This window comes from Rana temporaria, chromosome 11 (genome assembly GCF_905171775.1).
Source record: "Rana temporaria chromosome 11, aRanTem1.1, whole genome shotgun sequence".
NCBI lineage: Eukaryota > Metazoa > Chordata > Amphibia > Anura > Ranidae > Rana > Rana temporaria.
In genome coordinates this window covers 54,476,380-54,499,424 of record NC_053499.1, presented here as the reverse complement: position 1 = coordinate 54,499,424, position 23,045 = coordinate 54,476,380, and the positions used below count along the sequence as shown (strand labels likewise).

At 43.1% G+C, this 23,045-nt stretch overlaps 1 protein-coding gene across 3 annotated transcripts in view; it reads left to right on the top strand.

Annotated features, from left to right (window-relative positions):
* The window catches only part of CHID1 (chitinase domain containing 1), a 706,518-nt gene that overhangs the window by 35,880 nt on the left and 647,593 nt on the right, over positions 1-23,045 (top strand). For all 3 annotated transcript variants that reach the window (XM_040328528.1, XM_040328530.1, XM_040328531.1), the window contains exons 4-6: positions 1,730-1,862; positions 6,842-6,886; positions 10,216-10,322. In XM_040328528.1, the coding sequence (XP_040184462.1) occupies positions 1,730-1,862; positions 6,842-6,886; positions 10,216-10,322 (285 nt within the window). The remainder of the gene's footprint in view (positions 1-1,729; positions 1,863-6,841; positions 6,887-10,215; positions 10,323-23,045) is intronic.

The window sequence follows — 23,045 nt, the reverse complement described above, 5'->3', positions numbered from 1 at the left end:
CATCCCAAAGGTGTTCTATCCGGTTGAGGTCAGGACTTTGTGCAGGTAAGTTCCTTCACCCCAAACTTGCTCATTCATGTTTTTACTGCTCCAAATAATTTGGTTGATGGGGGAAGGGGAGTTATGGTGTGGGGTTATTTTTCAGGGGTTGGGCTTGGCCCTTTAGTTCCAGTGAGAGGAAATCTTGAGGCATCAGCATATCAAGACATTTTGGACAATTTCATGCTCCCAACTTTTGGAGGTGGTACCTTCCTGTTCCAACATGACTGCACACCAGTGCACAAAGCAAGGTCCATAAAGACATGGATGAGCGAGTTTGGGGTGGAGAAACTTGACTGGCCTGAACAGAGTCCTGACCTCAACCCGATAGAACACCTTTGGGATAGATTAGAGCGGAGAATGTGAGCCAGTCCAACATCAGTGCCTGACCTCACAACTGCGCTTCTGGAAGAATAGTCAAACATTCCCATAGACACACTCCTAAACCTTGTGGACGGACTTCCTAGAAGAGTTGAAGCTGTTATAGCTGCAAAGGGTGGGCCAACTCAACATTGAACCCTACTGACTAAGACTGGGATATCATTAAAGTTCATGTGCGTGTAATGGCAGGTGTCCCAATACTTTTGACAATATAGTGTATCTAAACCCTTTCAAAAACGCTTTTAATGGTATATTTAGCAGATCAAAAGAGAATGAGAAGTTCATTGTTGGGGTTCACATGAACTTTAAGAATCTTAGAAGCAAAATTGCACTTGACCAATATGTTAAAAAATATTGGGTTATTTGTGTTGAAAATTAAAACTCTAAAATGCATTTAGGTTTGATACATTTGTAGGTCAAGCATGTATTTTACAGAAATTCCAGGCGATGTCACTGTTGTTCCATGGAAGATTAGGTTATGTTTGCTTCAGTTTGGTTGAAGTTGTGGAAAAAGTGAATTTTATTTGCCTACAAAAAAGAACACGCAGCAAATCATATAGCACCAAAAAAGTTAGAAAAGTAGCAAATTTTAATGGGGGAAAAAAATAATAATATAAATAGCAAGTTGTTCAGTAGGTCAATCTTTCAAGTGCTCTTCTTCTTCTAATTTATTAACTACTTGAATCTTCGTACTGTGTTGAAGTTGAACTCTAGAAATGAGTCAAAATAATGCGATCTCAAGGCGACTTGCAAAATGACTTTTGTGTTGAAGTCAATGCAAGCCGCCCCCAAAGTCGTACAAGAACCTTTTTCTAAGTTGGAGCGACTTGAGACGCTCCTATTAGAACGGTTCTATTGAACAGAGCAGAGCGCGACTTGTCAGACTGCTGAGTCGCCTGAAGAGTCTCCCCTGTGTGAACCGGCTCTTAACTCTTGCAGTGCAGGGAGGCCCCCACAGCAAGGGTACATTTTGGGTAATTCCCAGAGATCAGCTTTAACATGGTAATCATTGTTAATTTTATATTTACTTTCTTATCCAGCATGCTGCAACACACCTCACCACATGAAAACGTGTCATTTTCAGTGTGTAGTGAGAATGACCCTGACAAGGATGCACAACACTGATTAATATATTCGGTATATGAGTGACAAATGCACCATGAAAAATTTTGCCATAAAATAAATGTATTTAAATTTGATTATTCTATTCTGGAACACTTTAATAAAAATCTTGTGTCAGATGTTTTCCAAAATGTATTTGTCAGGACATAAACACAAATAATGCATTGATGCTTCCCTTTACCCACAGTGGAATGGTCATGGATATGATATTGCAAAAATATTTTCATCCAAATTTACCCTCATTTCACCAGTATGGCTGCAAATTAGAAGAAAGGGCAGACAGTCCTACCAGATGACTGGACTGCATGACATAGACCAAGGTATGTACCCAACTTCCTTTCAGTCTTCCTATATTAGATGGAGCTCATGCTAGGCCTCGGTATATACTGTGTAAATTTGCACTGAAAATGGAGTTCGCTATACCTGGGGCCCCACTCTTTAGTAAACAGGGAGATCCTCTGTTCCACACATGTTCGTGGCAGAATGAACGCTAATTTAAAAAATATCGAAATTTCAAAATGTGCACTGCGCTACTCAACAGATTTAGGAAAAGCTGCAAACACTACAATCAGACAAATTGAGTGGATAGTGGGAATATTATGTGCAGCGCTAATCCATATTGTGTGTGTGTGTGTGTGTGTGTATATATTAAAAAATTATGCAAACAGTAGGTATAACACATTGACTGTGCAAAATAAAATACGGTAAAGTGCTAGGTGCAAACAGCAATAAATGAGTATAAATACAAATCATAAATTGAAATCACTAAAAAGTCCATATATGTGAATACATAACCCATGAGGGAAAAACACAAAAACGGTCCAAACAGGTGAAATTAAATCACAAGTGTTTAGGTAGAAATCAGTGTTGAAATTGAAGATATATTCGACCTCTAAAGGATAGGCCACCATCCAGTAAGCAAATTCACCATAGATTGTGAATCCACCATTGATGAAAAAAATTGTATACTCTTATCGCACTCAGTGGACCCAATGCCAGCGGCATGGAACTGGGAACGTGGTCACTCAGGAAACATGTGAGATTAGCTTTCGTTCAACCTTCTCGCCGGACCTTACATCAATGATGATATAAACAGGCGAGATAAGGTATGTGATCACAGATACATCCAAGAAGAGCAGTAACGTGGGGCTAGTTCAGTCTACCCAGTTCAGTTTTGAGAAGACTGAACTAGCTGCACAAATACTGTGTGACATAAAAAGTGTAACGACCACTATTTTATTCCCTAGGATGTCTGCTAAAACAATATATATAATGTTTGGGAGTTCTGAGTAATATTCTAGCAAAAAACTTATGATGGTTGGTATAAGTGGTTACCATATTTTTTGCTCCATAAGACGCACCTAGGTTTTAGAGGAGAAGAACAACAAAAAAATATTCTGAACCAAATGGTGTACTTAAATATTTACCAGTGCCAATGAAATGCAGCTCGGCGAGTGCCAATTAAATGCAGCCTTACCAGTCCAATGCAATGCAGCCTGACCAGTGCCGTAAAATGCAACATTACCTTTCCCATTAAATGCAACCTGTCCACCTCGCACAGACTGGCATTTCCATGCAAGGACATCATCACATCTGATCCGCCTGTCACTCAGACAGAAGACAGAGTAGCCAGAGCATTCGGCCACTCGTGCTACTCTATCTTTGGTGTTTGGCCGAATGGATGTCTCCTTTTTTTTTTTTTTTTTAATCGGATAATTTTTTTTTAATTGGTAAAAAAAAAAAAAGGCAGGGTTTACAAATTGGACCAAAACAAAAGATTGGAAAGTCAGCAGTTTTTGAAACAAAAGAAAACTCTAAGCACTCAAACAATTTTCAGATATTTTTTTTTATTCAAATTCAGACATACAAAACATATACAGACTTTTTTTTTTTAAATGCAATACAAAATATAATACAAAACTAGTTTCACATATCTTCGGGTACATATCCAAATCAATACAACACATTTATACTCTTCAATACTACGTTTGGTGGGTCCATTGTGTCCAGAAGCATTAACTATGCACTTCACATGCTTTTCTATCCTACTCCAAGGCACAGGTAACTACCTCCCTTCTCACCTGCCCATTCTAAGCCAGCATAGTAGCCACTACAGCTCTGTCTCCAGGAATTCTATTTTGCGCCAGTCGCAATGGTGCCAAACCTGGGGTATCCAGCCAGGGGCCCCATATATTCTCAAACTTCCCTGAATTACCCCAATGTTTATATGTAAGTTGTTCCCTAACGAGAGAGTCGTTTACCAAAATTATCCACTCTGTGTGTGTGGGGGCCATTGCGGACAACCATTTCCTGGCAATAAGTTTCCTGGCCAAAAACAAAGCCCTTAGAATAGCAGTAGAGGTGTGTGGCATATACAGCTCTTCATCTAACCACCCCAACAAGCAAAGTTTAGGATCCATAGGTAGTTGAAGATTCCATATGCTATTGACAGTGGCCACCACCGCAGCCCAATAGCGCTGCAGCATCTAAGGAGTGCAATGCAACCCTCAAAGAGCGGTACGGCCCTGGACACAAGGAAGATAGGACATATCCTCAGTCAGGTGAAAATTATGACACCACCTTTGAAGAAAAGGAAAGTATTATACCAGCTTATACTTGTGCAAGACCAGATGGGTAGACTTACAGAATAAGACCACCACCTAATTCCCCCCCCAAGGGGAGGCTTCTGGAGGCCCGAAGAACCAAATTCAAGCTAATTGTTGGCAACAGGGAATCTAAAGAGGGCAACCTATGACAAACACCTTGGAATAAAGTGCAGATCAAAGAATGCATATCTAAGAAACGCTGAAAAAAACATGGATAGGATGCAAGGATAGAAACTTGACCTCTAACGGTACAAGAGCAAGTTGTTATTTAATTGGGTGATGGAAATAGGCAAAAAATTGAGCCACCGCGAGTCAATATAAACCTCCTGGGCACAACATAGCTTCAGAGAGGTAGGCATGTGTGCCTACAACATGATGGTAACGACTGGACGCGACAGCCCACTGATCTCCCCCCCGGCCAGGCTTTCAGTAGCCATGCTGTTGACGCCGAGGACAATAAAGCAAGGTAATAGATTGGACCCTGGGACAGGAGGTCCTTCTGAATAGGCAGCCAATGGGGAGTGTACATGACCAGCTGCACCACGTCGTGTACCACGGACACAAAGCTAGACTGGAACCACCAGAATGACTGAAATCTCTTCCTCCTGCATCTTACACTGCAGGCAAAGGGGCAGCTTGAGAGGAGGAAATGCATAAATTTAGGCAATTCTGATCCCATGGTGCCACCACAAATCTGTTGCATCCTCCAGTTTTGCTGCAAACCTCAGTAACTCCCAAGAGGCAGGACATCAAGGGATGCACATCTGGGGTCCTCTAGCGTAGGTAGTATTGATGAAACACGTCTGGCAGTAGGGGAAAATCCCCTGATCCAACAACTGGCACCTGAGACAATCTGCCTGCCATTTTCAGGCGCCTGGCATATGCAGTGGGAGAAGGCCAGAATGTGCTGTTTCACTCTCACAAAACAAAAGGTTGCCTCCAGCGCTGCTGCTGAATGTCTCGTGCCGCCTTGGTAGGTGACATAGACCACTGCTGTTGCGTTGGCTGATCGAGCCCTAATCGGGAGCCTCTGGAGGAGAGCGAGATCCACTGCATAATGACTGCCCTGGCTGCCGCCAATTAATTGGCAGCTGGAATCGGCAGAAAAATTACTGCCCTGGCTCCAACAGGGAAACAAAGAGCCCCATGAGCGCAGCTCACAACCTCCCCCCTGCTCAGAAACACCCCAGGGGAACTCGGGTTGCACAGATGCCTGAACAGTGGATAGGATGGGAAGAAGTCCAGGTAAAGAGATGCCAGCGGTGAGGTAGGGACCCTAAAGGACTGACCACTCCAGGGACTACCTGCCCCACACACTGCGTCTAGGGAGGCAAGGCCAGCGGAGTGGGTACGGATGTCATGCCAGATCCTTCTCTCCACTAAAATGGGGGGGCTGTCAGCCAGGGTAACACTGAGACCGACTGTAGGTGCCCAGTCATATGTGTCCCCGTGAGGCATTTAACTTGCTTTACCGCTTCGGTCCAGGATGGAGCTATTGCAGCCCAACCCAGCATGTAGCTAAAAGGTCTGCTTACGCTTGTTGGCCAGACTAGGGTGACAACTGATAGAAGTCCTCCACTCAAAAAATACTGGAAAAAAGGTGGAAAAAAAACCGGAAAAAGCTTGTGGGACCACAGGTCCCAGCAGGGAACCAGGTCCTCAACACTAGCCAGAATAACTGACTTGGCTTTAGCAAAGAGGGGGGTTTAATAACAGGACTGCCCATTGGAGGTGCAGAGTTCTTTTCTGCATACTCCTGTAGGTGGCGCTATAAAACTCTGCTTAGTCAAGATTAAGAAGAAAGGCTGTGTCCTTCAATGAATGTAAGAGAAAACAACCAGTGTGCATAAGGCCTTCTTTTGGGTTGGAGGTGGTTGGTCTTGAACATCATCCACTCTCCTGCTCTTTTTGACCTGCTTGGCTCATAGCCAGGTCCCCTGGCTTTGCTGTACAAAGGAACTCTCCATCAGCAGTATTGCTGTGAAGAATTTACTTTTGTAATAGTTTTTCCTTAGACACATACTATGAATCCACAGCTAAAGACAGAAAGCTTGGTTCTCAGTCAAGCAGAAAATCGCTGAGTGGTGATCTTTTCTTCCATGATTAAAGATTAGTAAAAGAAAGTTCATGATGGAATTGAAAACTACTTATCTTAACCCTAACCAAAATTTAACAAATGTAGTTTTATCATATTGGGTGTAGCTTTTTCTACTGGAGATTTCTTTTCTTGGGGTACCACTACAGTAATGATAAAAGGGGTTTCCATTTTTTGTTTACTTGTTTACCTAAAAAAAAAAAAAAAAAAAAAAATCGGAAAGAAAATCTGTAGTTGGAGAAATCTTGAGGTTGTCTTTATACTGCCCATCTGAAATTGTTAGTTGCCTGGCTATATCTGACTTCATTGCTTTGGAACAAGCACACCACAGAGTCAGAAGTCCTGATCTGACTACTTGCTCCAGGTAAATTACCAATATATTCTTTTATCCAGTAAATCCATATCGCAACCAAGCAGCTTCCATTTTAAGGTGAAGGGGTCTACAATTTGTGCCTCCCATAGAACATGTTTCCTGGATTTTACCTGCGTTTTGGGCATTTTTGGATGTTTTATAGAAAGACAGTGATCGTTTTCTATGTTATGATTCCACATTTTGCAATTTTTATAAATACAGTAATTTGAATGTGTATATTTCCAGGGTGGATAAGAGACATAAAGAAGAATTCTAAGAGCACAAAAATTGGTGAGTATAAGATTGTTCTTCTTAAAACAGTCTCTGATACTGAGAGAGCCAGTGAGCTTTCAAGTTAACTGTACAGCTTTTGGTTTCAAGCAATAAGCATTTCAAGCTATAGTCGTTATTGGTAAACATGGGTAGTACATGATAAACAATATCATTATCAATATAATTATTGTACATGCAACAATAAAGTACATTTCCAAACATTTAATGTGTATATATAAAGCTAGAACTTTTTTTTTTTTTCTTAGTTTTGATTAGGTAGTGGTTAAAACTCTGATCATTTGTTTTTTGGGTTCTGTTTGATTGGGGAGACTTTCCTTCACTTCCTGTGCTGACAAAAAAGTGAGAACACCTCTCTGCAAGTGAGAGGAATCCTTTAGAAAAGGTGTCCTCATCAAAAGTTTTTCCCACTATTTCTGTTAATTTTCAACTGAAAATGTCATATTTTCTCTCACTTTCAATGAAAGTGAAAATGATCACTAGAACAGAATGGAGGAATCTTCTCAGCAGGGCCACATAAATCAGTAAAACCCTAATGGTGCTCTATCCATAAAGAAAAAAAAAGTTAGATACACTTTTAATGTTGATATGCAAGTAAAATTTAGCGTATTTGAGGAAATACAGGCTGTATCAGTCTTTTTTTACATCCTAAATGGGCCTTTGCTTTTTATGTATTGCGTGTTACTTCTTCTATATACGCATTGCATATCTTGATCCATCATTTTAATATATAAAATGAGAACAAGTTCTGTCTCTTCCCCTTACACTTGTTATCTTTAGCAGCAATTCCTTACCCTTATAATGCCTGTATGTGGTAAACTCCTTATTTAGCATGGCCACATGTATGCTGTTTTAAAAGTTCTGATACCTCTGAGTGTCTTATCCAGTGGCGGCCCGCCCATAGGGGGCGCCCGGGCGCCGCCCCCCCTCCTGTAGGCAAAAAAATAAATATATATATATATATATATATATATATATATATATATATATAAAATTTTTTTTTTTTTGGCCCCTTTAAGAAAGAAACTTAAAAAAAAAAAAAAATTCTTTAATGGGTTGGGATTGAGCGCCGGCCACCATTTCCCTATGAAGCGCCGCGTCACTACAATCTAGACATGGCGCTTCATTTGCGGGCTTTTAGCTTGAATATGGGCGCATTGAAAAGCGCTGATATGCTTCCCGTGCCTCTCTATGAGCGCCGGGAGCATTACTACTGTGACTTCCGGCTATTCGTCTTACAGACGAAAACCGGAAATGACGTCACGCGGCACTTTCTCTGAAGTTTACACTGCCCGAGCGGAGTGAAGCTGGCGCTGCTAAGGTAAGCCAGCCAAGCCACAGAATTCAGTTCAAATTGGATTTGATTTATCGCCCCATTAGGTCATCAGCGGACAGCAGTGCACTGCCTGATCCCCACCCATCCACCTTGGAGCCTGTTATTGTATTTAGACTGCTGGGACTTGTAGTTCTCCACCATCTCCTGGGGCTCAGGTGCATGCAATCCACCCTCTATGGGACTACAAGTCCCAGCAGTGAGAAAAACTGAACAAATATGGTGGATTGCATGCACCTGAGCCCCAGGAGATGATGGAGAACTACAAGTCCCAGCAGGTTATAATATAAAGCTCTGAGGTGGATGGATGTCTGGACAGTGACAATTGATGGGCACAGTGGTGACATTTGATGGGCACAGTGGTGACAATTGGTGGCACAGTGGTGACAATTGATGGCACAGAGGTAACAATTGATGGCATGGCACAGTGGTGACAATTGATGGCACAGTGGTAACAATTGATGGCATGGCACAGTGGTGACAATTGATGGCACAGTGGTAACAATTGATGGCATGGCACAGTGGTGACAATTGATGACACAGTGGTGACAATTGATGGCACAGTGGTAACAATTGATGGCATGGCACAGTGGTGACAATTCAAGGCACAGTGGTGACAATTGATGGCACAGTGGTAACAATTGATGGCATGGCACAGTGGTGACAATTGATGGCACAGTGGTGACAATTGATGGCAAAGTGGTGACAATTGATGGCATGGCAAAGTGGTGACAATTGATGGCATGGCAAAGTGGTGACAAATGATGGCATAGTGGCTGTGTTTGATGGCATGGCACAGTGGTTGCGTTTTGATGGCACAGTGGTTGCGTTTTGATGGCACAGTGGTTGCGTTTTGATGGCACAGTGGCTGCGTTTTGATGGCACAGTGGCTGCGTTTGATGGCACAGTGGTGATAATTGATAGGCCGAGTGAGGCTGCAATTGTTTTTTTTTTTTTTTTTCGTTTGCGCCCCCCCAAAAAATTTGAGCACCAGCCGCCACTGGTCTTATCTATAACACCTTCTTTCTAGTGAAGTCCAAACAGTACATCCAGCTGCAGGACAGGATTTTAAATCATGCACAATGGCTTCTAAATGTTAGCATGTGAATGCCAATCAAAAACCATCAGTGCCGGCCTGCAGCGCACGTGTGGCCACATACTATCTTGTCACCAGCCAGGATATACAGTAGCTCTTAGAGATTGATTTTACTTTCATGGTGACAGTTCTGGACTTCTTGGATATTGTACACAATACAAATAAGCTCAGACCTTGCAAAATTTTGCCAGATCCTGACATATGGCAGCATTGATTTGGTCTTAAAACCAGGAGTTGTTAAAGTTACTAAACCAGTTAAAGCATACGTGAAACAAAAACAGAATTGCAACCATTGAAATTTCTTTCCTTTTTTACGGTCCCCCGCTACTAGGCAAGAGTGAAATCTCCTGCACTCCTGGAGCCTCCTGGTATATGCACTTGCATATCCCAGGGGGCATCAGGTTCAACATAGCAGATGGAGGAGGATGGACCTGTAACTGAAGATAGGCAGACTTTTGGTGTGTTATCAGAGGGCAAGCTGTCTGAAACAGGAAGAGATAACTAGCTCCTGATGACGTTAGAAAGCAAGATGGCGGTGCGAGACCCGGCCTGCAGCAGAAGCTAGGCAGATTGCAGCATGGCAACGCTGCATTTGTTGAAAGAGTGAGCTTATTTTTTGAGGCACCCCAGTGGACAAGATAAGATAGAACTAATAAAAGGGATCCGGGAGTGAAGTTCCTCTTAACTTTTGTTAACTTCTTTCATGTCATTGGAATAGCACGGCTTGTAGGAGCTTTTTTTTTCACCTTGTGCTGTTGCTTTTTGTCTAGATGTTGTCCATATTTTGATCAGTGCGAAATATAAATTGTAGTATTGAGACAATGAAAAGACTAGTTATGTTTACAGTAAAACCTAACCTACACATATTTAGGTTTATTTTCTCAACCAATTGTGTTTTAGTTCCACGAGTCTTATTTGATGGATGGTCTTACCAGGATTTCGAGAGTGTGTTTAACAGTGAAGATGAGATTGAAGATCTTGTAGAAGCCATGGTGCAAACTGCAAAGGTTAGAGATGTTACCTTTCTTTGTTAAAAAGGGATTCCAAATACGTGGAACTATGGGCAAAAGTAAAATAACATACAATGTAGTTTTAAATCGACTTTAAATTCCAACTCTGGGCAAAAACGATATCCTTACCATGCCTTGCTTTGAAGGCATCTTACCAGGTGTTTAGATTTTCTTACCTAGTGAAGTAAAGCCCAGGTCCCTCTTTGAGGACATTTCCACCTGCAGGGGCCACTAATCCAGCGTCACAAATTAACCCTCATGGTCTGGTCTCTTTTACTCCCCTCAGTCTTACATCAGTAGTCTTCGGAATCCTGAGAGTACCTCTTTTGTGGACAGCCAGTGCAAATTGTCCATGTTACTACAAGCCATGCCCCTGCTCTTTCCTTTATTAACACAATTTGAAAAAACACCCAGCATGGAGGCAAACCAATTGAAGTTCAATTCCAGCTAACACATTTAAAGCAGTTACAGCAATATGTTTTTTTTTTTTTCTTTTGGAAAAAATCTTTAAAGCATATAAATTAAAGCTGGCTGTTGTAAATACCCCTGGCAGTGTTCTATGGTTTGTGCTAAACAGATTGGTTTTACCTTGCTTTGTTGAAAACCCCACCCAAAAAGAAAATTCTGGGAGGCTTCACTCTAGCATGTTAATCTGATAGTGGAGATTATCAATTATAAAATTGGGCATAAGAGTTGTAGAATTGGCATGCAATGTCAGGCGTGGCTGTGTGTGCTGTGCCCGACTTATCAGTATAGCCTGTATTGTCATGTTGGATCCAACCCAGCCAGCAGTTTCCCTGATTTATCTGCCCATTTGTTAAACAGTTTATGCTTTAAGATCATTTCTTTATCGTTACATCACGGGACACAGAGCGGCATTCATTACTATATGGGTTATATGGAGTACCTTCAGGTGATGGACACTGGCAATCTCAAACAGGAAATGCCCCTCCCTATATAACCCCCTCCCATAGGAGGAGTACCTCAGTTTTTACGCCAGTGTCTTAGGTGTTGGTCATGGTTTAGCTTGCCTCCGCATCCTTGGGATTAGGTGAGCTAACCGGTTCTGTCCAAAGGCCTCAGCGCTAAAGTGGTCAGTAACCGGACCCCAAACCCTTGGGGTATAGCCCATAATGCTTTTCTTTTTAGAGAGCTGGACCCTGGGCCCAGAACTTAGAAACCTTTGGGTGCCTAATGTTTCTGTTGCCAGAGTGCTATATGGGCCCAGGACAGTGGATCCTTCATAGGAACCCAGGGCCTGAAGGTCTAGACATCCCCACGGAGATGGGGGAAGATTGGGCCTCTTGCTTGGCAAAGTCCTGCGGCATGGAGCAGGTAAGTGAGGGGAAAACTTGCGGAACTTGGTTCTTAGCAGGTTTTTTCTGGGGGGTCACAGGGGACATGCCTAAAGTTATGCGCTGCATCTGGCAAACTAGTCACATATCTTAATGATAGGATGGCTCTATGTGTATTATTCCCCATAAGAAGTGACCTCCCTTGTAGTGTTGGAAAAGCATTGAGTGGGGCCTGTGTGATATAAAGTGTATGTGTGTGTCAGAGAGCTGTGCTTACCTGCAAGCCTCCAGGCGATGCTCCATCAGTCTTCCTCCTCTGAGCCTGCAAGCAGGCAAAACGCTGACCTCCTCGTGGTTCCAGCTGGAGCAGAGAGGCTCCCTTCCCCCCAACCCCCCCCCCTATCGGCGGGCGCGCGCGCGTTCACGTATTATAGGCGCAATTCGCGCCGTTTAGCTGAGGGGGGAAGGGCGGGTCAGTGGCTTAAGGAAGGGGCGGCCCTTCCTTTTTCGTTCCAAACAGCTCATTCAATACATTGGAACTGGGGAGGAAAGACCAGAGCGGCAGCACGGGGCGCCGAGGACACACAGTGGCCAGAAAGGATATTGCAGTCTTCAGAAGACTGTTTTCAAGCCTAGAAATAGGCTGTTTCTTTTCCATCTCATAGTTTTTCTTTGCAATACTACTCAGGGGGACAGAATGCTTTTTCTTTCCTGGATTTGAAACAAAAACAAAAAAAAAGGTCATCTAGGGGAGAGGAAGCATTTTTTATCCCCCAAACAGGTGTTTGGGCAATTAACTATTTATAGTTCCAAGTACCAATAAGCTAGCAGGTGTACCTCGGTATTGTACCATGGCATCCGGGTCAGAGGGTACAAGAGGTGAGGATTCCCCCAGAGAGTCTGAGGTCTCGGACAAAGTTATGCCGCTGCTTTCCCCACAGGGAGCCTTGGGGCCATCGGGATCTGGGGCTGGAGCTGGCTCGGGTCAGTCCAACCCTAAGATAGTCACGGACGAGGTATTACTCACCTCTTTAAAGGAGATGGAGAAAAGAATGGGAAAAATGATAGCCACAGCTATGCGGGGCAGTAAACGGATTAGATCTCCGTCGCCCGAGCGCGGACCCTCAGAAGAGGAGGTCCTTTCCTCAGGGGAATTGGACGACCTCTTGGACAAGGACCAAGTAGGTTCAGGGATCGAAGATCCGGATACAGAGGAGTCTGGAGCAGTCTCCCAAGGGGAGAGCTGGTGGATTCAAGCCTTAACGGACTTGGTCCATAATGCATTCAACTTGCCAGTACCAGATCTCCAGGTATCGACGGTTTCAGCTTTGGGCTCACTGAGGGCGCCTCAAAGCAATGCAGTGTTTCCGATCCACCCTCTACTAGAGGGAGTTTTGTTCCAAGATTGGAACAAGCCAGATAAAATCTTCTTGCCACCTAAAAGATTCTCTGCCCTATATCCTATGGAAGATAAATTTTCCAAGAAATGGGCTACTCCTGCAGTGGACGCAGCCATCTCATGTAATAACAAATCATTAACATGCCCTGTAGAAAACATACAGGTATTCAAGGATCCAGTTGATAAACGCTTGGAAGCACTACTTAAGAACTCCTTCACTACTGCGGGGGCAGTAGTACAGCCAGCTGTGGCTGCGATTGGGGTTGCTCAAGCATTATCGGATCAAGTTAAGCAGATGCTTAAACTTATTCCTGCCCAGCAGGCAGAAGAATTTTCGGATGTCCCTAAGGCCATATGTTTTACGGTAGACGCAATTAAGGATTCTATCCAGCAAGCGTCACGTTTATCGTTATCCCTTATCCATATGAGAAGACTCTTATGGTTAAAAAGCTGGGAGGCCGAGCCCCCATGCAAGAAGCTCCTGGTAGGGTTCCCCTTCCATGGAGGACGACTCTTCGGAGAAGACCTAGATAAATACATTCAGACCATTTCAAACTGCAAAAGTACTCTCTTGCCAACTAAGAAGAAGTTTCAGGGGCCTGCGTTTAAACGACAGTACTCCCCTGGGCAGGGGCCCTCTAATGCCAAACAGTATCGACGGCCTCCTGCGAAAGCAAACTTCGGCTTCAACAGCAGGTCACAAGGACAGGCTGCTAGAGGCAGAAAGCAGTGGTTTCGCAAACCAGCAAAACCAGCCCCCAAGCAGACCTTATGAAGGGGCGCCCCCACCCACAAAGGTGGGGGGAAGGCTGCGACTCTTTTCAGAGGTCTGGGAAGCCAGCATTCCCGACGAGTGGGTACGGTCTTCCGTGGCCACGGGCTACAAATTGGATTTCCTAAAGTTTCCTCCTCCTCATTTCCAGGCGTCGAGGATTCCAAACGATCCGGAGAAGGGAGCCGCATTAATGTCGGCATTAAATCATCTACTTTCCCAGGAAGTAATAGTAGAGGTACCAGTCCTGGAACAGGGGCTGGGTTTCTACTCCAACCTATTCATCATCCCAAAGTCCAATGGAGAGGTCAGGCCAATTTTGGACCTAAAGATGGTAAACGCATACCTAAAAGTCCGCTCATTTCGGATGGAATCCGTGCGGTCAGCAGCTGCCACACTCCAAAGGGACGACTTCATGGCGTCCATAGACATAAAGGATGCCTACCTTCATGTTCCAATTTATCAGCCACATCAAAGATATCTACGCTTCATGGTGGCTTCGCGTCATTTCCAATTCGTGGCGCTTCCCTTCGGGTTGGCTACGGCCCCCCGGGTGTTCACGAAGGTCCTAGCTCCAATCCTAGCCAAGCTAAGGATCCAAGGGGTCACGATCCTAGCATACCTGGACGACCTCCTAGTCATAGATCACTCGTCTCCCGGCTTGGAGCGAGCAGTGGCCCTCACGGTCCAATACCTCGAGAAGTTCGGCTGGGTCCTAAATCGAGAAAAGTCAGCTTTCCTGCCCACAAGGCAGTTGGAATATCTCGGCATGAGATTAGACACAGAACAACAAAGAGTGTTTCTACCTCTGAGGAAGGTCAAAGCCATCAAGGAATTAATCCTACTGGTTCTAAGCAAGAAGGAACCGACTATTCGCCTATGTATGAGGTTACTAGGCAAGATGGTGGCCACATTCGAGGCGGTACCATACGCCCAGAGCCACACTCGCATCCTGCAGGCAGCCATCCTGTCAGCATGGAGCAGAAGGCCACAGGCCTTGGATATCCCGTTGCCGCTCTCATCAAGAGTCCGACAAAGTCTGTGTTGGTGGTTAGACCCTCAGAATCTACTGAAGGGGAAGTCTTTCAGCCCAGTGGCTTGGAAGATAGTGACCACAGACGCCAGCCTGACGGGCTGGGGAGCAATTTTGGATGGTTGCACTCGCCAAGGTACTTGGGCAAAGCCAGAGAAGCAGTTGCCCATCAACATCTTGGAGCTCAGAGCTGCTCGACTAGCCCTCAGGGCTTGGACGTCAAAATTGCAGGGGTTCCCGGTGAGAATTCAATCAGACAATGCCACGGCCGTGGCATACATAAATCACCAAGGGGGAACCAGGAGTCAAGCCGCTCAGAGAGAGGTGAGCTTGATTCTCCTATGGGCAGAGGCTCATGTGCCCTGCATATCGGCAATATTCATTCCAGGAGTGGACAACTTTCAGGCGGACTTCTTAAGCCGCCAGACTCTATTGCCGGGGGAATGGTCTCTGCATCCACAAATCTTTCAAGCACTCTGCCAAAGATGGGGAGTGCCGGACGTGGATATCATGGCATCGAGACTCAACAAGAAGCTAGACAGGTTCATGTCCCGCTCAAGGGATCCGATGGCCTGCGGAACCGATGCGTTGGTTTGCCCTTGGCATCAGTTCAAACTTCTTTATGCGTTTCCCCCGCTCCAGTTACTACCCCGCCTGCTGCGCAGGATCCGGGTGGAGCACATACCAGTCATCCTGGTAGCTCCAGCATGGCCCAGAAGGGCATGGTACTCACTAATCTTAAGGATGGTAGTGGGAGACCCTTGGACTCTTCCTCTACGGCCAGACCTGCTATCGCAAGGTCCGATCCTCCACCCTGCCTTACGGCATCTAAATTTGACGGCCTGGAGGCTGAATCCCTGATTCTCAGGGGTAGAGGTCTGTCTCAGAGAGTAATCTCTACCCTAATCAGAGCCAGGAAACCGGTCTCTAGGGTGATTTATCACAGGGTCTGGAAGGCCTATGTAGGCTGGTGTGAGTCCAAGCTATGGCTTCCTCGCAAGTTCACCATCGATAGAGTTTTAAGTTTTCTCCAGCTAGGAGTGGATAAAGGATTGGCATTAAGCACAATCAAAGGACAGATTTCTGCTCTGTCAGTGTGGTTTCAGCGGCCGCTGGCCACCCACTCGCTGGTTAAGACCTTCCTTCAAGGGGTCTTGCGTATTAAACCTCCAGTTAAATCCCCGCTTTGTCCGTGGGATTTAAATCTTGTTCTGTCAAGTTTACAGAAACAACCGTTTGAGCCGTTGGCTGAAATTCCTTTGGTTTTACTGACAAGGAAGTTAGTATTTTTGGTCGCCATAGTTTCCGCAAGAAGAGTATCGGAACTGGCGGCCTTATCCTGTAAGGAACCATATCTTATTTTTCATAAGGACAGGGTCGTTCTCCGCCCTCATCCTTCCTTCCTACCGAAGGTTATATCCAGTTTTCATTTGAACCAGGATTTGGTATTACCATCCTTCTTCCCTAAACCTACTTCCAGAAAGGAGGGGTTGCTGCATACCTTGGATATTGTCAGGGCCATGAAGGCCTATCTTAAAGCTACAAAGAAGATCCGGAAAACAGATGTGCTGTTCATTTTACCGGATGGGCCCAAGAAGAGGCAGGCAGCTGCAAAGTCCACCATTTCTAGGTGGATTAAGCAATTAATCACTCAGGCCTACGGCTTGAAAGGGTTGCCTCCTCCAGTATCATTAAGGGCTCATTCTACTAGGGCCATGGGCGCCTCCTGGGCAGCACACCACCAGATCTCTATGGCTCAAGTTTGCAAGGCGGCAACCTGGTCTTCTGTCCACACGTTTACAAAATTCTACCAGTTGGACGTAAGAAGGAATTCTGATACAGCCTTTGGGCAGGCAGTGCTGCAGGCTGCAGTTTGAGACCCTCGGATTCCGGGGGCTCCTCTTTTTTGAGTTAAATTTAAAATTTAAGAATAATTTTCTCAACTAAGTTGGATTTATTATGATTTGAGTATTTCTCTAAATTAAATCCTTTTGTCTTGGAGATGTTCTCCCTCCCCTCATTGTAAGCATTGCTTTGGGACATCCCATATATTAATGAATGCCGCTCTGTGTCCCGCGATGTAACGATAAAGAAAAAGAGATTTTTAATACAGCTTACCTGTAAAATCTTTTTCTTGGAGTACATCACGGGACACAGAGCTCCCACCCCTCTTTTGAGGACCATTTTGGGAGGCATACTGCTTGCTACAAAACTGAGGTACTCCTCCTATGGGAGGGGGTTATATAGGGAGGGGCATTTCCTGTTTGAGATTGCCAGTGTCCATCACCTGAAGGTACTCCATATAACCCATATAGTAATGAATGCCGCTCTGTGTCCCGTGATGTACTCCAAGAAAAAGATTTTACAGGTAAGCTGTATTAAAAATCTCTTTATTCCTCTTTGTATACCCAATACCTCCATAAGACAAGCTTGGTTTGAGTTCTAACAAAGTGGTTGAAATATTTGTGGGAGCTCTCCCCACTCACTTACGTCACGTCTGAACTGTTGGGGTATACGACCAATTGACATCCCTGAATTTAGTAAGATCACATTGCTGCATAGAAACTTACCATAGCTCTCCCCTTGTAAATTTTTAGTGTTTCTCCTCCACTTTCTTTTTAATTGTCGATATTCTGGATGTTGCCAAAACCTTCTTTATTTATAACATTAGATGTCATGTGCTTGTATCCATGCTGTGTTGATACCTTTTCTTTCCAAGGCTTGGCTGGTGATTCTCATTTGTCTCTTTTTAGAGTTCATGTGTTTGTTTACATACATGAACTCTGAAGAATGACACACAGTTACATCTCTTGCTCAAGATGGATAGTTGTTCTGAAACAAATTTTTTTTTAATTTTATCTTTTTATATGTTTGGATGTTTGTAATATTGCTCCTAAGTTGCCGGTGGTATCAGTAAGTACAGATATCTGGAATTGTTTCATATTCAAAGATTCTACTTTGTTCTCCTCTCACTATTCCTTTGATGTTTAAATGCATTTCCAGATGAGCATTGTTATGTGCAACAATTGTATTTTAAACACTATGTTCTGTTCCTCCCCTACGGAAATATTGCCTTATTTTTTTTTTTTTTTTTAAAACCTTCACCATTTTTGTGTGCCAATTAAAATCTTAATTTACGTTAAGTTAAATTACTTTTTATTGTCCATATAAATTATATGGGCAAAATCTTGATAATACATCAAACCCCTTTTTTTTTTAATTATTATTGATCCTACCTCCGATGCCATTCCCAACCGCATATTAACTTATATTATACAAATTTTTTCTGTTTATGGCCCGATAATGGCACTTTCATCGGGTTCCTTCAATTTTTGCGTTTTCTCAGTTTAGGTACTTCAATGATCTTGAGAACCTCCTCCGTTACAATATATATTTTTTTTACTCTTTTTATGATGTTGTAGCAGCGGGATGTGGATCCTACTGTTTAGTCTCTTCTAGTTTCGGTCATACCGACTCCCTCTCAGTGGTAGAGTACTGGGTTTCGCTTGAATAAGATCAAATGTCTCAATCGAATACCATTCCAAATCTCCCTCTAAAGGTCATTATATACTCTTTGAATATTAAGGGCCTTAATATTCCGGAGAAAAGATCGAAACTATTTTTGTTATTACGTAAAGCTAAAGCGGATATTGTTTTCTTGCAGGAAACGCATTTTAAATCTAACAGCATACCGAATTTTAAGAATAAATTTTATCCTGTTGAATATCACGCCACCAATCCAGATTCTAAATCAAGAGGGGTTTCCATTTTTGTCTCTAACACCTGCCCACTACAAGTTCAGGACTCATTAATAGATCCCGATGGCCGTTGTATTTTTCTGAAAGGTACTCTTCACAACAAAAATATTACTCTAGCCAACGTTTACGTTCCTAACAAACGGCAGGTTCCTTTTATCAGAGACACCTTTGACAGCCTTCACCATTTTGAGTCAGGTTTGTTGGTATTAGGTGGTGATTTCAATGTGGCTCTTAATCCTGTGATTGACTCCTCTTCAGGTACCTCCACCTTACCCTACTCCGCTCTCCGTTCAATTAAAAATTCACTCAGAGGCCTGACTCTACATGATACATGGCGCACTTTGAATCCCAACGCCAGAGATTACACTTTTTTTTCCCCACCTCACAACAAATATTCTAGAATAGATTATTTTTTCTTAAACCAGGCAGAACTGGACTCGTTAATCTCCGCATCTATCGAGCCTATGATTTTATCAGACCATCATCCAATTTCAATTTCCCTCTCCTTTTCCACTAAACCGTTAAAATCGTTCATATGGAGATTAGACATCTCCCTCCTTAACAATTCTATAAACACTTCTTCGATTACTTCCCACCTATCACATTTTTTTAAGGAAAATTGCTCTCCCGACATGCAACCTTTGAACCTCTGGATGGCTCATAAATGTGTCATTAGAGGTATACTTATTTCCATGGCCTCGAAACGTAGAAAAGCTCATCAAGCTCATATAACTGCCTTGGCTGACCAAGTTCATATACTTGAAAATAAGCACAAACAATCGTTAGCGATTGCTGCATATGATGAACTTCTTCATGCTAGGAAACTTTTGCTTGAAGAACTTGACAAAACAACAAAACGTAAATTTATGCTATCCCGTAAACTTTTTTACGAATATGGCAACAAATCCGGGAAATTGCTTGCTAGGGCCCTAAGAACTAGAAGAGCGAACTCCACTATCCACTCTATATCTGACTCGTCAGGGAAAAAATTCCATTCCCCCACTGATATTGCTACACAATTTAAGAAATTTTACTCCAATCTCTACAATATCTCCACTAACCCAGGCCCCGACCATTGCGCCCGTAGGAAACAATTAATCACTGAATTTTTGGCACTTAACAGTCCTAATCCCATCTCTAAGGCAGAAGCCGATAATTTGGACCGTCCACTTGAGTGGAATGAATCGAAACTGGCTCTCAATCAATTGAAAACTGGCAAGTGTCCCGGTCCGGATGGTCTAACTGTGAGCTACTATAAATCCTTCACCGATATTGTCCTCCCTTATTTTTTGAAGGCTTTCAACTCAATCCCCGATCATCCACTTATCAATAACAGAGATCTTTTAGAGGCGCATGTCACAATGATTCCAAAACCTGACAAAGATAAACTTTTAGTCTCTAATTATAGGCCTATCTCCCTCCTCAACGTAGATTTAAAACTTTATGCCAAAATTATTTCAAATAGGTTATTGCCCCTAATCCCAAATTTGATCTCGCTGGACCAGGTTGGTTTTGTCCCTGGACGAGAGTCTAGGGACAATACTCAGAAAGCCATCAATATCCATCATTGGCTGACTAAACACTCTAAACCCGGATTCTTTCTTTCTCTCGACGCGGAGAAGGCGTTTGACAGGGTTGCATGGGATTATATGACTGAATGCCTAAAAGCTCTCGGATTTGGTGACCGCTTGCTGAGTTACATTCTTGCTCTTTATTCCTCTCCCACTGCAAGGATTAAAATTAATGGATACCTGTCGGACGCTTTCTCCGTGTCGAACGGGACCCGCCAGGGCTGCCCTTTGTCTCCAATTATATTCATTCTGACTTTGGAACCTATTATTAGGAGAATTCGAAACAACCCTGATATCAAGGGTATTAGTATCAACAACAAAATTTACAAATTGGCCGCTTATGCGGATGACATCTTACTCTTTTTAACAGATCCCATCAATACTATACCTAACCTATTGAAGGATTTTTCTATCTTCTCTAAGATTTCCAACTTGTCAATTAATTTTGACAAATCCAGGGCTCTGAATAATCACTCTACAAACTGAAATAATTTCCCTATGTAAACAAAATTTTCCATTTAAATGGGAAGAACGATCCCTAACCTATTTAGGCATACACATACCCCTTCAACTGAAGGACTTATATTCTTCCAATTTTCTCCCAATTATTAAATCCATTCAAGATGACCTACTAAAATGGGACAAGGACTCTTTCTCTTGGTTTGGAAGAATAGCCATAATCAGAATGAATATCCTTCCTAGGCTACTCTACCTCTTACAAACTATCCCAATTAAATTACCAGCATCCTTCTTTAATTTATATAGGAAATTATGCCTGAAATTTATTTGGAACTCGAAACAACCTAGAATCAAATGGGATACACTACTCAATCCTAAACTAATGGGTGGGGTGGGATTGCCAAATTTACAGAAATACTATTGGTCTTGCCATTTGTCACGTATCATCGACTGGCACGTTCATAGGAAGACGAAAGATTGGATTGATCTAGAGGGACTTTCACCCAAAATACCTTTACATCATCTTCCTTGGACTACCCCCCGTAAAGTACCTCATGAAAATAGTAGCCACCCCCTTACAGGTCCCACACTACAAATTTTCAGATCGCTATGTACTAGGTTTGGAATCTCATCCTCCCCAGGCCCGATGACTCCTATCCCTGTGATTCCGAATCTTTTTTTCTTTTTCCTCAGGCTCCTTCTCCATTAATCCAACATTAGCTCCCTCTCTAAGAGCGGAACTCTTTTTCATTGATGGTAAACCCTTGACATACAATACCTTTTGTCGTACATTTCCAAACTTCAATATTTCTACAATGGACTATGAGATTATTCTAAACTCTGCATTGAACTCCAACCCTCCACTGATTTGGAATAGGCCTAAAACCCCCTTTGAAAAACTGTGTGTTAGTGATGACCCCCAAAGACACCTTATCTCAAAAACATACTCACTCTTATTTTCTGATGTGGTTCTTGAGAGAGATGAAAGGATCCTGAATTGGGAGAGAGATCTTAATTTACACCTCTCTACCAATGAATGGAGCCTTATTTTCGACTACATTCATAAGGGTTCGATGAACGTCCTTACTCAAGAAAATGGTTATAAGCTTTTCTCCAGGTGGTATAAGACACCTTATATCATTCATAAATACAGCCCCACCACTTCTCCTACCTGCTGGCGCTGCAAATCCTCTTTAGGGACTCTCCTACATATCTGGTGGGACTGCCCCGTTATACAACCCTATTGGAAGGAAATTCACTGCATTATCCCTCTCATCACTTCTTACTCCCCGGATTTCTCCGCTGCCCAATTCCTGTTACACCATACCTCATTACCCCACCACGTATACAAAAATACAATAGTGTTACAACTGATTAATGCCGCCAAGCTTTGTATCCCGACACACTGGAAAGACACTTCACCTCCAAGCATTTCAGAATGGCTCCAAAGAATTGAACGGATTGCGGAAATAGAAGACCTGATTTTTCAGTCATTAGACTCCCCCACTAAGTTTTGTGATAAGTGGAATTGCTGGACACGCTTTACTAACTCTGCTGAGTTTCAAAACTTGACTCGCCAATAATTCTGATTTCATCCACAATTTCTAATTGCCATATGATCCCTTCCCCCTTCCCCCCCCCCCCCCTTTATTTATTTATTTATTTTTTCCCTTTTCCCTTTTATTTTATTATAATTAATATTATTTATAATCGACTTGATAGAAGGATATCATATTTTATTATGACAAAACTATCTGATCCTGGTAGACCTTCTTAATTGACACCATTTGATATGAAAGCAAAATATATATTTATATGACTTGTACTGTTCCGTGGATATTATTGATCCACTTTGTTTCATTTCCTGTTTGTCTTGCTATATTTTCACATGTACAGGGAGTGCAGAATTATTAGGCAAATGAGTATTTTGACCACATCATCCTCTTTATGCATGTTGTCTTATTCCAAGCTGTATAGGCTCGAAAGCCTACTACCAATTAAGCATATTAGGTGATGTGCATCTCTGTAATGAGAAGGGGTGTGGTCTAATGACATCAACACCCTATATCAGGTGTGCATAATTATTAGTCAACTTCCTTTCCTTTGGCAAAATGGGTCAAAAGAAGGACTTGACAGGCTCAGAAAAGTCAAAAATAGTAAGATATCTTGTAGAGGGATGCAGCACTCTTAAAATGGCAAAGCTTCTGAAGCGTGATCATTGAACAATCAAGCGTTTCATTCAAAATAGTCAACAGGGTCGCAAGAAGCGTGTGGAAAAACCAAGGCGCAAAATAACTGCCCATGAACTGAGAAAAGTCAAGCGTGCAGCTGCCAAGATGCCACTTGCCACCAGTTTTGCCATATTTCAGAGCTGCAACATCACTGGAGTGCCCAAAAGCACAAGGTGTGCAATACTCAGAGACATGGCCAAGG